At 41.5% G+C, this 16,518-nt stretch overlaps 2 protein-coding genes across 2 annotated transcripts in view; one reads left to right on the top strand and one right to left on the bottom strand.

Annotated features, from left to right (window-relative positions):
* Positions 1-3,567: 3,567 nt before the first annotated feature.
* Positions 3,568-16,454, bottom strand: SLC16A3 (solute carrier family 16 member 3). The gene is made up of 5 exons (XM_084218729.1): positions 16,384-16,454; positions 9,861-10,105; positions 9,218-9,361; positions 8,104-8,871; positions 3,568-6,819 (listed from the first exon to the last, which is right to left on the bottom strand). The coding sequence occupies exons 2-5, from the start codon at positions 10,081-10,083 to the stop codon at positions 6,533-6,535; spliced, it is 1,422 nt and encodes a 473-aa protein (XP_084074855.1). The 5' UTR covers positions 10,084-10,105; positions 16,384-16,454; the 3' UTR covers positions 3,568-6,532.
* Positions 16,414-16,518, top strand: part of CCDC57 (coiled-coil domain containing 57) — a gene marked incomplete at both ends in the record, with an annotated part of 28,931 nt that continues 28,826 nt past the window's right edge. Inside the window, 1 exon segment of the mRNA XM_084218531.1 lies at positions 16,414-16,517. Coding sequence (XP_084074657.1) covers positions 16,414-16,517 — 104 coding nt within the window.

Below are 16,518 nucleotides of genomic sequence, written 5' to 3' on the forward strand. Positions count from 1 at the left end.
TGTTATTCACATTTTGGGCAATTCTTGATTCAAAATGCTTAAGGTACAGGTCTGAGATACATATGTATTCCTAATGGACAAAGAAGAATGCAAAAAAGTGGAAAAAAGGAGAAATGCTGCAGATCATCCTAAATTACTAGTCCCTAGTCTACAGTGTCTTTGCCGTGATCAATCCAGGATGTTTGGGTGTGGAACAAGAATTCATTTGGTACATTATACACTAAGAAGAAAATACTTAGTCCTGAGCACTACAAGAAAAAAAGTTGTTCAGTTACAGTCCTCAACTTGGTTCAGACCTGCAACCGTTACAGGCACAAAGGCAGGACACAGCTTCTGGTATTTCCCTTAATCCTTAAGGAAAGGATAAACCAGGGTAATCTGAGGTCATGCACGGGTCTTTTTCTTAGATGACCCCAAAGAGCAAATGTTTCTCTGCTCTCACAGCCAAAAAGAAATGTATTTTGTTTGTCTGACACGTCGTCAGTGTATCTTAAGGCACATTTTTCAACAAGACTCAGAAGATCTTTGCTGTTTAAGAGTTTTAAATACTAAAATCTGGATATACTTTTTCATTGGGTTCAGAGTTTTATTGTGAAAGGTTTTAAACTGTTTAAAGAGTAGTAGATGAAAAATGAGAAGAGCAAAAGCTATCCTTTCTTAATGCTCTGAAGTATGCATCTGGGAGTAGTGAGGAAGGCTGCCAGCTGAAATACTGCTGACATGATGAAGCAAATATGGAGGGAGATCAGTCAAGGAACTAACAGTGTATATCTAGAGCTAAATAGCTTTTTACTCTGTATCTTAATTTGCCATACATTCTCAGACAAATACAGGACTGCTGATCTCGCTGACTGTGTCACTAGCAAAATGCTTTTAAGAGCATACGCATTTTAACTGGCACAAAAATGAGCTCTATCTCAGAAGCATTGAGAAAGCTGCTCAAATAATCCATTCCAAAGCTGTTGCTTCTCATTTGCAGTGTCTCTGCTGTTGTCAAGGTTGTTTACTCTTCCACAAGTAGACAAGTACTCCTTCAATGGATCCAGCAGCAGCGAACAGCAGCTGTGCAACTCAGGTCAAGCCCATTTTCTCCTACAGTGAATGGCTCTACTTCTTTCTTTCAGACTCAAAGAGAGCCAGAGGCAAAGAAATTCTGTTTTTCTGTCGCAAGGGTGGGCTGACTACATGATAGTTAGTTCTGTCATTTTAGTCCACGGAGTAATATTAATTCCTGCAGCAGTACATGGCTTGGTTTGATCATTGGGTCGCAAAGCATTTGATTGCACTTTAAGTCCTGCCAAGTTAATTAAAGGAGTATAGAAAAGGTAATCATGTATCTATTCAAATATGGGGGGGGGGGGGGGGGGGTGTAGGTGCTTATGTAAACTAGACCTCTCACCTTTTCAGTGTAAATATACAGAAACTTTTTAAGGTGAGCTTAGAAAGTTTTCTCAAAGATATCTTGCCAGAGATACTTAGAATTAAGCACAAGTTTGTATCTTCAGATCCCAAAAGATAGGTCTTGCTACACTGAAGAGCTTGTAATTTTGATTCACCTGGGTGTAGCCTTGAGATTACACCTTGAGGATCCAGTCCTAGCTGAGGTACCTTGGGGGCCAAAAACCCACACCATAAATGTATGCCTACACTGTGTTTTCTTAGGAGCTTTCAAGTTCTAAAGAGCATCACTTGACAGTGAAGTCAGCTTGCCAACATGTCAGTGTTCAAAATATTTTGGGCTTTATAAGTCGTGACAGTTCATAAAACCTTACCTGTAAGCGAAACCTGGAGCGCTATTCAGAGGAGAACTTTAATATTTTTTACACAGCACAAAATTAATTGCTGTTATTTTAAATTAGCTGATGCTTTAAAATAGTCTTCAGGATCATTTACAGCAGAAGCACGTATCCATTTTGGAATTGGCCAAACTATGAGTCACAGCAAAAGCAGTCCCCTTGCCCACATTAAATTCTGGCTGCCTGTCAGCTAAGTGTCAGCTCTTCTCTATAAACACTCTTGTCCCTGTGTAGCTGCTTAATAGGCATGTGCAAATGAAGCCCAGTGTCCCTATTGGGGTGTTAATTTTTTCTGAGCTTATTTTCTCAAACCCACAGTTTTTGACAATCAGATATTTATTCACTACATTTGCAACAGTTTACTAGAAAAGCATTAAAAAAAATTACTAAGTATAAATATACACATTACGTTAAAGTGCGTTAACAAGAAACAAATGTCATCTTGCACAAAATTAATTGCTTCCCATAATCCTAAAGACAAGTGTGGCAAAGAGACACAGACACACATACACAAGTCAATACTTACATGTTGTAACATGTGAGTTTGCATTTTGAAATTCTTCTGGTTTTGATTGTCTACCAAACTAAACGTTTCCTTTGGGATGTACCAAAGGTGTGTATGTGAATTTTGCTTTTTCATTTCGAAGTTTGGTTGATTGATTAGGGGAATGTTCCAATTTATTTTTAAAGAATGATTCTGCATTGCCTAATGCCCGTTTGTGTAGATGTAATTTAACATAAAAGCTCTCCAGTCCTTTACACCATACCTTCATACCATCCATCACAAGTCTTAAATTTAGGGAACTGGCTTAGCTTGAAACAGCTGCACCACTTTAAGACTTCTAGTCCTGCTGAGGTCTTCTGGGCTCCAAATGGCTACAAAATATTTAATTTAGAATTTTCAAAAAAGCAAACTGATCTTTGTATAGGAGGAAGAAAATAATTTTAACTCTGCTCATTTTCTAATAAATGTGCAAACACATGTATTCTTTTTTATATAGTCTCTGTGTCTTACTGGCATTTTTACACATTTCATCTCCTTGCATCTGGGCCTTACTTTCCTAAGACCCATTACATAATCAATCATACAATACTTTTACCATAAATCCTATAGTACACAATTTACAGAATGTGTGAAGATCCAAAATGATTTAAAAATTTTGCTAGCCTGCAGGGTAAAAGACTATTCACTACTTTCAGAGAAAGAATCTTTGAAAACTGTGTTTGGTTTTTTGATTGTTTACTTTCCAGACTTCTTAGATATAATCATGATCTGTGTGTCAAAAGAAATTACATATGTTTCAATAGTGTATGATGCAGGAGTAAACTATAATCTTCGGATGCTTCGCAATTCCGTTGCATAATTACCTGCATTCTCTTCCTTTTCCCTTTCTTCAAATCACAAAATTTTAATCAGGTGAAGGTTGAACACAGATTCATCTGGGTAGATGTTTCATGAAACTGTTCTGCCTGTCACCCTGAGCAATCAATGTCTCTTTAGCAATGCTTTATGGCTTCAACCATATACATCCTCAAAATATATGGATGAGCACATCTCGCAGACTGCTCTTAAGGGCATCTCAGTGGTATTGAGATTAAAGAAATACAGTAGCAAAGTACCTGGAAGATTTTTAAATCAATTCCTTGCTTTTAAATATACAAAATACTTTTTTTAAAGTATTTATCAATCTATTTAAATATTTACGATAAGCAGAGTTAAATTAAAAAGGAGCCTGGCTGGACAGTGCTGGGAACCTAAGGACTAGGACTAGCTGCTTGTGCGGTTTAGTTTTGGTTGCTTTTGATTTTTTAACACATTGGGGTGGAAGGAGAGAAGTCTATAAAACAGGAGATCAATAACCCTTTGTGGCCATGGCAATAGGAGCAGTTGAGTACATGCTTCAGCACAGTCTAGTATAGCGGCCAGCAGGTCTTCAGCCTAGGGATCTGGCATGGAGGTTTCCTTCCCATCCGTTTAACAAATCTCTTTCCAAGAATATAAAGGCAGCTGAGCAGAAAGAGGACTGGAGGGCTAACACACACTTGGGTGTTACCCCTGAGTGGGACAGCATGGGAGCAAGGAGCTTAGCTGGCTGTAGAACTCTGAAGTACTCTCAAGCCTACCACTTTGGATGTTGCTAAGAGAGCTACATTAGGAGTTTCTCACCTTTGTATTGATGCTTCTTGCAATTAATTAAAATTATAGAAGATTTTACACTGCTAATAGGGTTTTTAAAACTGCTCAGTAAATTAAAATCTGACCCTTTTTTTCCCTCAAAGTCAATAAAGGAGTCCTTTGATTTGACCACTCTCATTCAGTAAGCATCTCCCGCTGTCATAAATACTGCAAGCCATTGGTAGGCCTGTGCTGAAAACAGCACAAGAGCATTGGCAGTTCCAGTCAGAGTGATTGATCTTTGAGTGGAAGAAAATAACTTGTATAGGCAAATGAGGCCTTTCTGTGAACACCAGTTTTACCTACAAGATTATTTATGGTTTCTTGTTGAATCGTGTCTCCTTGCCTTCCTAACTTCCTTTTCTGTCTGAAATCACATAAAATTACAACATAAAACTTTTTCCAGCTTAACTGTAAAAGTATTATGTATGGAAAATTAAACATAGTCTGGAAAGTCAGTATGATAAGCACAAATGACATTCTGTCACATATAAAGCACTCAAGACAATTTGCAGAATGTACAGAAACTTAAAATTGTGCCAAAACCTGAGGTCAAAGGAATAACCATTTAGTTCTATGATAACTGCATAGCATTATCTAGCAAAGAAATCCAGTGATGAAAGCACACAGTAAGACAAAAATGGCTATCTGAGAATCCGAATTCACCTTTGGAAAGGTTTATAGTTTCTGCTTTTTGAAACAACAGGGAAATCCAATCTGAAAGCTGTATCAGGCCTTCATGTATCATCTGAAGCAGCCTTCAAGGATAAAATAAAATAAATTACTCTGTGGATTCTGTTTTTCTCTTGCCTTCTGGAGCTATCAGTGTTGTGTATCAAGTACCAATTTAGTCTTTAGCAAACTGGAGCTAAGTTCAATAAGTAAGCTGTTACAACTGGGAAATGTCATTCACTACAATTGCTGCCACTAAATTAATAAGACTTTAAAATAATGCACTACATAGGATATAAAACCAGTTTATTCTATGCAACATCCATTTCTTTTAAAAGTTGTATTTCTAACTTTCCAATTTCTGTGCAAGGTTGTCCTAACAATGCAAAACCATTTTGAAGAAACTTCCAAATCCGAAGCTGGTATCATTCATCAGAGAATGGTTCATGACTTTGGCACTTGGTTTCTGGTAAAAATTTAAAGTGGATACTGAGTTTTAAGGGATTAGGGTCTTTCAATTTTCAGTTATTAAGCAGAACAATTTTGGCACCTGAAAGCCAATATTCCTTTGCTACTACTAAGAAAATTGAATCTGTTACATTTTGTCTGTTTTGAAGATTGTTACTGCAGTTACAAAGCCTATTCAGCTTTTTTTAAGCAGATTTGAGAGATGGGATGCAGTAGCATGATTTTATATTTTTAAAAAATGCATTTCTTGAGTGGTTTTGGGTGGAAAAAAAAATACAATGCTTTTCTTTTGCCTTCCTTTTCTATTCATTACCATACCATCATAAAAATGGTGACCAGTTCTATCATGTTTCCTCAAACAGCAAGAATGGCACTTTGAACTTCGGTAGATAAAGCCAGGGGGGTAGGGAAGTGGGATAAATGGGGAAGAAAAAAACCTCAAAACTAAACATGTTAAAACCTCCCCATGATGCTAACATTGCATTTTATGAATGACTAACATGTTTCAAAGTAGTTCAGTCTCTTCCCTCAGTCTACCCACTCCGTTAGTCATCTGGAAACTTGCACCATCATTTCTTTTATATGCAAAATGGACACTTTTTTCAGAATATTCTACTGATCATCTTGTCCATGTTACTTGTAATATTTTTTAATGCTCTAGGGAAATTTTACTGAAAACAGTATATGGAATTGTGAGCTAATTTTGTTTCCTCGGGTCTGTCAGGGTCCATTCTGCTCTTTTTTTTTTTTTTTTTTTTTTGTACTATCTTGAATACCACTTGCGTGATGTGCTGAGGACACTGTCTGTAATGTGCCTTTCCAAAAACAGGATTTCCAGATGATAATTGCAAAGGTTAGGTTTAGGCAGAAATGCATTTATATAAATCAAAGTTACAGATATTATCAAAATTAAATTAGGGCTGAGCCAATTAATCTAAAAAAATCTAAAAAGGTAAGAAATTCAAAAACCTAATGGAGGCCTTTAAGTTCCTGAGAATTTTATCCATCTCAAACTCTTTTCCCTTCACAGAGAATGTTGGGAAATTATATTTAGCCATACAACACAGCGATTTCATCAATATTGTCTGAAAACATACACATAATTCCACTTTTCTAAAAATACACTTTTTCTGTATCTTCCAAGTGAACAGTTTCTGGTGATGCATAGCAAGAGCCTACTTGTGTTCATAAAAGCTTTTTAGTTTACATAAAATGTATAACCACAGTGTTCCACCTTTTACCAATAAAGCTATTTTTCCTGTAAGATGTTGTCTAGCTAATCAGCTTCCACAGAGACCTGATGAGCTGACTAGCCCCCAGTTACTAAAGCAGATGGCCCAGCCCTAAACTATTTCTGTTTCTAAAATAAATAGCATTGAAAATCTTTCATTTCTAAACAGTTTTCAGTTCCTTGTCATGCTCACACACATGTTTCTGGGTTAGTTACAACTTCGCCATTTTTTTCAGGCTCATCTTTCAGAAACTGCTCCACTTCAATAGAGTCCACTTTGGCATCTTCAGGAGTTTTGTTTTCAGATTTGTTTAATTCCTCTCTTTCTGCTGCTTCTTCTTTTGTATGTGGTTCTTCTGTTTTTTTCTTAATGCAGAAGAAATTTCCCAAGGCCAATACAAGGGCTGAGGTGGTAACTTCAATTCCAGCAATAATGAAAACAAACATGTACCTCCCCGTTGCATCCAGGAGTTTTCCTGAAAAAGGCAACATTCCAGGTAATTAACAAAAGTGATTATCTTGCAGTGAATATTTTTCTGATTTTTTAAAGCATTTTGACTCTCCTGTCTAGAATCACCATGACTACCTAACCAAGTTTTTTGAAATAGGATTAAAACAAGTTTATAACAAAATATTTCCCAATTATTTCAGTTCAGTTTAACAGTCACTGACACTACATGAGATACCAAAACACATAGTCTGCTGCACACAGAGGCATGCAGTTCATCTGAAATAAAACCAGCCTCGCCTCCAGATGTAAAAGATCAAACACATGCTTTGTATTTCAGATAAAAATGTGTGCATCCATGGATGGTATCTGTGTCATCTGTATCATGATCTGGTCATCGTTATCCTCTTGCTCCCAATTTCATTTACCTTTCTACACGGGTAGTGCACTGCCTGCTTGAAATGAAAATCTTATTCAGTAGTCAGTCTGGAGTAACTGACTGATTCTGACACTGGTAAAGGTAAATTTTTACAGGACTCGATGGATGTGAAAGAACAGGTGGGAGGATATGAAGGAAGTGCCTCTCCAAACCTGAAGATTGAAGGAAGTAGTGCATAATACTGGTTTTCCCATGAAGGGGGTTCTGTCAAAATAAAAACACTTGATGTTTTTACTGTCTGGTGTAAAGAGTAAACATTCTATAGCAGTGACCTGGTGGGTTTTGGGAGAGAAAGTGTGTTTCAGTTCAGGGTCTGTAAAATGTTCTTTGATTAATAATTTATTTGTATTTTGACTTCAAATAATGAATTTGATTATTGTGTTATGTCCCCTTATTCTTGGGTTATAAGACATGCAATAGAAGCACTCTACCTTCCTTAAATCAGTCCAGTTTTATAGTCCCCCTTGTAAGATTTTTTTTCTTCTTGAGATGTTTTCTTTCCTCCTCCAAATCTACCATGGATATAGAGAATGTATCCTAATATTTCCCAAAGAAAATTGACAGGTTTCATATTGTGAATCCCAGTCAGCTATTTACCAATAATAAGTTCAGCGCAGGGTTTCAGAGGAAAAATAGCAGCATCTCTAGATGGTAATTTAACCAATCCCGAAATAGATCCAAGAAGGAAAAGGTTTATTCCATCCCTTCTTGGAGTATTTCAGAGTGTATCTGCAGAAAGCCTTTGAAATATGTGCAACACTAGCACAATCTGCATTTCTCGAGTGACTCGCATCTTTTTCTCAGCTCCCTTATATTTTGTGTAATGAATGCAATGCGCACAATTGTAGATTCTCAGCTAAATGGCATACTTGCCTGCTGATGGTGGACCAATCAGAACAGCCATAGCTTCTGCCAGGAGCACTAAACCGATAGCACTGGAAAACTTCTGCGTACCAACGATAGCCATGAGAACTTCAAACTGAAGAGCACCTACCATTCCATAAGAAATGCCAAAGAAAATGCAAAAGACTACCAGTCCCCCATAATCAGCAGACATAGAGCCCATGAGATCTGTAAAGCCATTAAAAATCATAGCAAAACTGAAGAGGTAGACACAGCGTGGTCTAACCCATTTAAGACCAGCTACCATTCCACAGATTGGGCGAGCAAAGATATCAATGAATCCCAGAATAGTCAGAAGAAAAGCTGCTTTGGTGTCTTGATACCCTAAATCCTTGGCATAACTCACAACAAAGACTGGGGGAACAAAGAGGCCGAGCACCATGATAGATGCTGCTAGCGTATAGATTACAAAACCACTGTCTTTAAACACACTGAAATCCAGAAGTTTTTTCTTCACTTTCTTCTCAGCTGGCTCTTTGGTAGCTTCAGCCTTTTTGGGTGGCTCCAAAGGTCTCATTAGTGCTCCACATACACAGCAGTTGAGCAGCATCCCACCCAGGATAAGGAATCCTCCTCTCCAGCCATACTCATGCTGTAGTATCTGCCCCAATGGTGAGAGAGCACAAAGAAACACTGGACTCCCAGCAGCAGATAGCCCGTTGGCTAAGGGCCGGCGTTTGTCAAAGTAACGGTTTAACATGATGAGTGAAGGCTGAAAGTTTAGTGCCAAACCCAAACCTGTAGTAGAGGGTACATAAAAATTAATACTGGCCTACAATATCTTTGTTAAAGATATTCTAATTACAGTTTTTCTGACTCATGACTTAAGAGAAAATAGTTTTATTCTAAATGGACAAAAGAATCCTAAGATAACACAAAGTATTTTACCCCCATAGTATTATTGTACTTTATGACTGCGCTTCACGCTAATAGCAAAAATAAATGACCTCTTAATTCTACATTTATCTGCCATCTTTATAAAAGCCCAGTTGGGTGATCCTTATGTTTCGGATATATTTCACTTAAACAAAACTTCAGCCTAAAGCTAAGACCTAAGTGAACTCATTTTCAGCATAATACTTACCGGTAATCACACCTGCAGTTAGATAGATCTGAACGATGCTTGTGCAGAAGGAAGCTATCACCATCCCCATTGAAGCAAAAAGGCCACCCACCAGCATGACAGGGCGACAACCAAAGCGATTGACACATACGCTACAAAGTGGACCTAGGCAAGAAATGCAAGTTATGGTTGCTACAATAAATCAACTTTTGCGACTGATTTTCTGATACTTTGTATTCCTTTGGTAGACCTCAAAGTGCAACGTTTATGGTAGGAATCAATGATCTTAAAGGTCTAAGGTCTTTCCAACTAAAGTGATTCTGACTTGATTTGGACTTTGTCCATAAAGTCAGGCCAATCAGGAAAATGTCCTTTCCTCTGTAGTCAAATACTTCAATCTTTTTTGTCTTCATAGTGCTTGCCTTGTGATTGTTCTTTTTCATCATCTTTAGCATCTACTGACTTACAAAGACAGCATTTTAAATAAACTGGATGGGCTTTAAAAAATCTTTTGATTTATGTGTTTAATAGTAATTCTTCCTTGGAATGCATTATTTGCACACAAGTAATGATATGCAGTCATGATACAGACTGTAAATGGCTGTAAGATTTACAGACTTATTTGTATGACACAATACTGTTTCAAAACCAGATAACTACTCACCTGTTCCATAAAGCATGGCCAATAGAATGGAGGAAATCCATGCAGTGTCACTATATCCAATGCCAAATTCCCGGATAAGTTCTTTAAAGAAGACACTAACTGCCTTAGGAAAGGCATAGGAGAATCCTGTGATGATAAAACAGCCAAAAAGGACAGCCCAGCCCCAGCCTCCATCAGGGGCTTTAACACCCGACGGACCATCATCAGCTACTACAGCTCCCATGATGAAGAAGTTTGTGTGTTCCCTAAGAAACAAAAAGCAATTAGTATCTCTAAAATTGCATTACCATTTAAACTAAGGCATGGAACTACTTTAAAAAAAAAGTCTTGAAAATGCAGCGCAATTTAAACTATTTCTTGTTTGAGTTTAGTTTTTACAAAGCTTGCAAAACTACATAAAAATGAGATGCACACAACTGAGTTTTAATGAATGGCCCTGCACAGCTCTCAAAGTCAGAGCTGGATTTCATGCAAAGCACTGCTTCAACAAAAAACTGAAGCCATAACAGCATTTCAGGGGTGTATCTGACTTTCACAAATATGTAGTAATTTCTGCATTAAAGTCTGCAGGATTTTTTGTATAAGACCTTTTTACATGAAGCCCCTGGCCTATTCACTTAGGAGACCTGTTGCATCTCAAGTGCTCTGTGAAATGGTGGACTAATCACCCAGATTTTTTATTCCCCACTGAGGACAGCTGTACAGCCCTGATACACTGTTATCTTGAAAAGATAGAAAGATCCCTTTGAGATGATGATGAGCTATCATTTTTCACACATCAAGTTCAAATGCTAAACTGCAATGAAAATCCCAAAGAGCCGTTTTCATGGATGCTGGGAGTAACTGAAGCAATTCTCAGTACAAATGCCTGCCTGAAGCAAATACTGCCCATTGTTGTTACTACATGATCAGTAAGAAAAAGTAATATTTGATGAATCTCAGCTCAAATGTATAAAGAACAGGAATAAGATGTAAAATTGAAGCACTTCAGGGAGTATTGTCACTCACACTACTTCCAAGTTGTCCGAACATTTCATTTGAAGTGAAGGTTTAAAATATTGGGGGAAGGGTTGGGCAGTTTTCCTTGGTCTCCATTACCCATCTAATAGCAACACAAAGTTAGTAATAATACATGAGCATGCTTTCTTGAAAAATAGCAACTGGCAATCTCTCCAGACTGCTTATATAGTGCTGGGTGGGGACATTCAGTGCCTTATGGCATTCACCTCTGCGCACAGGCTGGGACAGTCTCCTTTACTGCGTCTACAGCAAAGTTGTTATAAGGCAGCTTCTGCAGACCTAACAGGGCTGAACCCCGATAGCAAACTACACCCATGTCGCATGAAGCGGCAAGTGGCTTTGAGGAGAAACACCATTAAGAACTATTTGGCAGCACGCTTATTCCTTCCAGAAGAAAACTGTCCAAGATTTTCGGGGGAGAGAAGTCAACTCGGCACGCGGCGCACGGAGCCTGGTGCGGACGCGGCTCGGAGGAAGACCCGGCTCCCCCAGCTGCACTCCGACCACCGGGCAGAGGCTGCCGGAGCCGCCCCGCCCGCGGCCCCGCCTGACCCCGCACGGCGATGCCCCAGCAGGGCGCGCGCGGCCGCCGCACTGAGACGTGCGGGACGTGACTCCCGGGCGGGAGGCGGGCGCTGCCCGCCAGTTGCGCGCGCGGCCCGGGCGGAGCCGGGGCCGCACCCCCGCCCAGCGCTCGCAACCGCCGCTGACGGAGCCCGGTGCTCCCAGAGTGCCCAGCAGAGTAAGTCAGCCTGTAAGAGACACATTCTGTTGCACCTGCCTTACGGAGATAACCATCTTTGCCATGAGGAGCAGTCTCTAAAACGGTTTTATGTTTTGCTGTGATGAAAGAGGTAGACTTGCTGATGTGAGGGAACCTGGCCTACTTTCCAGCATTTCGTAAAAATAGGTCTACAGGGAAACACACAGAAATATCCATTTACTCTTCTTTACATCACGTCTACTACCACATTCGGCTAAAAATCACCATAAGCCGGTACACCAGATCTTCAAGCACCATCCTTTCAAGAGTGGTTCACATTTGCACACACATGCCTCAAAAACATTTCTCTTAAAGGGAAAGGCTGAGAGAATTTGGATGGTTCAGCATGCAGAAGAGGATGCTCTGGGGAAGCCTTATTGCACCTTTCCAGTGTCTGAAGTGGCTACAAGAAGGCTGGCGAGGAGGGACTTGTTACAAGGGCATGCAGTGATAGTACAAGGGGGAAAGGCTTCAAACTGACAGAAGGTTTAGATTAGGTATTAGGAAGAATTCTTTACCCTGAGGGTAATGAGGCCCTGGCAAAGGTTGCCCAGAGAAGCTGTGGCTGTCTGAACCCTGGAAGAGTTCCAGACCAGGTTGGACAGGGTTTGGAGCAATGTGGCCTGATGGAAGGTGTTTGTGCCCACGGCAGTGGGTTGGAACGAGATTAAAGGTTTCTTCCAACCCAAATCACTCTATGATTCTATCATCAATGTTATTCATCTGGTTTTGTCCATCGGTTGTTCATGTTAACACATCAAAATAAAAAGACCATTGACCAGAACTAAATGAACCCTGTCTCCATAAACACAGCAAGAATGTACTTCATCCTGTTGTGGTGTTACTTGCTAGGCTGGGACTGCATTCACCTCCTTAAGAGGTGAATAAGAAATAATAAGGAAGTAGTGCGGAGGTTCCTTTGCAAAATGTATAAAAGAGGGGTACCACCTTTAGAAAAGGTAGGCTTGTGGTTGATCTGCACTGGCAAAATTTTTAGTTAGGATTTTGCTAGAGTACTGGTATGCCATCAAAGCCTGCTAAGATAGGAGGCTACTGCCTAACTATTGCAACAGCTTGTTTTGCTTTCTACTTTTGCCTGCTCAGCCCTATTTAGAGGCAAAGGATTACATTTAACTGGCTGCAGCTCAGTTTCATATCTCCACAACAGACATAACAGTATTGTCAGAATTTATTCCAGATTCCTTCTGTCATGAACGGGTTCTTGCTTTGGTAATGTGCAAAACAAAGGTAGCATGTGGGGTTTCAGCTTCCTGATATTATCTTCTTGTTGTCATGGAAACTAATATAGACTCAGTTAGGAGGAAATATTAGATAGCATTGTGAGTGGTGTGATGGTGTCGTTTCTGGGATGCCGTATTATAAAAAGGAACAGCTAGAAAAGGCAAGAATCCATCATTTGTGTTTAGCCACTACTCTTACTGGCAACATAGCTGTACTTCATGGTCAGCAGTATGGGTAGGAAGGACATTTAGGAGCATGTACTCTGACCTACATAGCTTGAGAACTTCATGTTCTCAAGAAGAATTAATTTCAGGACTTTTCAAGAATAATTAATTTCTTCTAGCTACGGCTGAAATCGACACAACCTTGAATTTCTATGATACAAATAAAAGGTGGTTATCAAAAATAGAACATAATCTTCCAAGGGAAGCCTAGACTTCAGTCTGGAGCCACACCCAGCTGAGAAATGTATAACTATAAAATAAGGAAGATGGTATAAGCTGAGTAATGTAGACATCCTCCTTCAGTTTTTCTTATCTTTGAAACAAAGAAAACAATTTTTCTCTTCATAGAGTGTTGGGGGTATGAATACCTTGAAAAGCATAGGCTGCTTAATGTTGTGTTAATAGGAGTTATAAATCTCCTGTATTTGCCCAAAGGTATTAAAATCTAAGCAGATTAAACAGAATATGTATGTTATTCTTGATTTTAAGTGAGGATTCCTAAGACTAACCAACTCTACTGAAATTTTTCAGGAAATTATTCCTGAAAAAAAGTTTTTGTTTTAATATTCTCCAGACCCTTATGGTAGCCCTCTACATATAGAACTATCCTTTGTATTGACATCACTACATCTGCCTATTCAGCATGACTTTAACTCCTTCCTACTTCTCTAAAGTATAAATGCATCAATCTTTAAATCAGATTTTATTACAACTCGGGTGCCTCATAGAAGCATTTAGATGGGCCACGGGTATAACCCACTAGTGCATTTCCTGTGGCTTACCTGCTTAAATATTAGCCAGTTGAATTATATGTTCATTCCAAAGGCTGCTGCTAACTTCTGTTCCCTACAAAATCATTACCATATTTATCAATGCCTATCCTGACCTCCTGTTCTCCCTGCAAGGCCCCACAGTGACTTCCACTGTCCCATTTTAGCCTCCTCCATTTCAAATGAGACAATGTTTCCAGATCTGCTGCCTTTCTTAAGGGTTTGCCAGTTTTCCCCATTCTCTCATCTCCCTCTTAGAACTCCTAGGATAATTCTGTGCTGTCTGTAGCTACAAGTGATGTTCCATACCAAATCTTGACTATTAATCATTCTCCAGCCCCCATTTATGCTCAAAACAGCTGTTCACTGCTGCTGCACAGTGAGTAACACTCACCACAAGTTATTAGCAGACCTCACTGACAGTAAATTCACACTGCAATTTTATGTGTAGCAGATAACAATAACCAGTCTAAATTCTATTATCTGGGTAAAGTGCTCTACTGGGAAAGCTGTGACTATTTATTTGCTTGTTCTATTTTACATCATGAAAAGTTGCAGAATCCAACTTCACTTAGGAACAACTTACAATTAATTTTCATGCATCATGAAAATTAATTTCAGCCCTGCAGCTGTGATGGCTTTGCAATATATTGAAGCTTTAGAAAAACATAAATGCTTGACAATTGCTTATAGTGAAGAAGTGTCCTTATATTGTTCTGTATAAAACCAAAAATGTGACAGAGATAGATAAATAGTAGATAAATAAGCAGAGATGCCCAGTGTCACCAGGTGGGCATCTCTGCTTATTTTTGCAGACTATAATGGAACTACCCTAATATATAAAGTGCTCGCATGCACATGCACTGTATCTCAAGCTAGATGAGCACATGTAGCTGAATATAGTGAGAAAAGATCATCTGGCTCAGAGGTGTTATTTGACACGATCACTTGGGACAGTGCAGCTGCATAATAGGGTGTCACACATTGAGATGTGTGAATTGCCACTTCAGTCACAATTTAAAATGCCACCTTTTTATTTCTATAATGTACCTTGAGTTATACTTCTGACTGAACCACAAAAGATGTACTGCACTAATAGATTCTGATTTACATTTTAAAACAGCTGCCACACTGCTTCCTCTGAAATAAACACTGCAAACCCGTACATGACTTTACTCTGTGACATCCTAAATTGAACTGTTTGCCCAAGAGGAGTGCATTTCCACTAGTGCTAACGGTCTACGTCTGTGAGGAAGCTGAATTACTGAAATTCAACTCCACCTTTCTGTGCTTTTTCTTCTCTCCACAGAATTACTTAGAAGGCAAGCCGCAGACCCCTCCAGGTGGATTGCGAGCAGCACCAAAAAAAGGCTCTTTCCCAAGAGATGGAGAGGGGCTGCGGCGGCCGCCCCGCGGGAGGGAGTGTGGGGGGGGAGAGGGCTTGGGAATACAATGGTGGCGGTCGCGGCGTCGCCACGGCCACGACCGCTCGCGCGGCGCTCCGGGGCGGGCACGTAGCCCGCGCAGCCCTCGGCCGAGACAGCTCCCGAGGAGCGCTTGGATCGCCGCCGCAGCCAATGCTCACGCAGACCGCGGAGACGCCGCGCGATTCCGCGGCCGGGTGCCCCACTGTTCTTAGTGTGCTTGCTGAACCAAGTAACGGGGTTCCTTCCTGGGGCTGAGACGATGTCCTTATGAGAGAACAGTCTCTCGGACTGCTCGTCGCTCGCTCTGACGGACCTGAACCGTCACCATGCCAAAAATTTCCGAAATTCACCTCCGGGGGCTCGACACTGAAACAGGAGCTAAGCAGTAGCGAAGGGGCCGCGGAGACGACAGACCCTCGTCCCCCCGTAACGGAGTGAGGCCATGAATGGCGGAAACAAAGCCCGAGCTCGCGGGCGGTCCCACGAGCCACCGGTGTGGCACTGTACGTGCCCTCGGGCCGGCGCCACTACGCGCCTAGGCGTGACCCGGCTTCCAGAGGGGAAGCCGGGGGCAGCGCTCTCTCGTAGCAAGCGGAGTGGGGCTCGGTGGCCAGCACCGCTCAGCTCCCGGACAGCGCTGCAGGCGGGTGGCACTGAGGACGTTGGGCGACCCATACGGCAAAGCGGGTTTCCCGACGAAGAGGTGCGCTCGCGTGGCCCCATAAGAGAGGAGAAACCCACCCGGTGGGACGGCGTCCCGCCGACCCTCGTGGGGTGATGCCAAGGGGTGCGAGAACAGTCGGCGTCGTGCCCCCGTCCCCACCGGCGCCCAGCGTAGCCTCTGGGCAAGGGATGAGCCCGAGACTCCTCCGCCGCGCTTTGCCCAAGCTTGGGCGGCGTTCGGGCTCATCCGCTGGCCCGGAGGGCCCCACGCAGAGAAGCGCCCTCGCTCAGCCCGGCGCTCTGGGTTCGGCTCACCCGGCTCCGGACCCCTCACACCGCGCTCCCCGCGGCGTTCGTCCGCGTGCGCCAGGCAAGGACTCCGCAGTATCACGCACGACTGCTCCGCCTCAGTACCTGAGTCACGTCCCGCGTCTCGGCGCGGGGATGCCCGTGCTGGCGCCGGACCGCAGCCCGCTGTGCCCGTGTGCCCACGCAGAGCCGCCACAGCCCGTCTGCTCCCGGGCTGGGGAGCGCTCCCGCGCGGCGGGT

This window comes from Fringilla coelebs, assembly GCF_963513975.1.
Source record: "Fringilla coelebs genome assembly, chromosome: 19".
Taxonomy (NCBI): domain Eukaryota; kingdom Metazoa; phylum Chordata; class Aves; order Passeriformes; family Fringillidae; genus Fringilla; species Fringilla coelebs.

Coding starts and splice junctions, on each gene's coding strand:
- SLC16A3 (XM_084218729.1), bottom strand. CDS start 10,083: ATGGGAGCTGTAGTAGCTGATGATGGTCCGTCGGGTGTTAAAGCCCCT. Junction 9,362..9,860: donor GGCCATGCTTTATGGAACAG/GTGAGTAGTTAT, acceptor TTTCTTGCCTAG/GTCCACTTTGTAGCGTATGT. Junction 6,820..8,103: donor GATTGGTCCACCATCAGCAG/GCAAGTATGCCA, acceptor TGCCTTTTTCAG/GAAAACTCCTGGATGCAACG.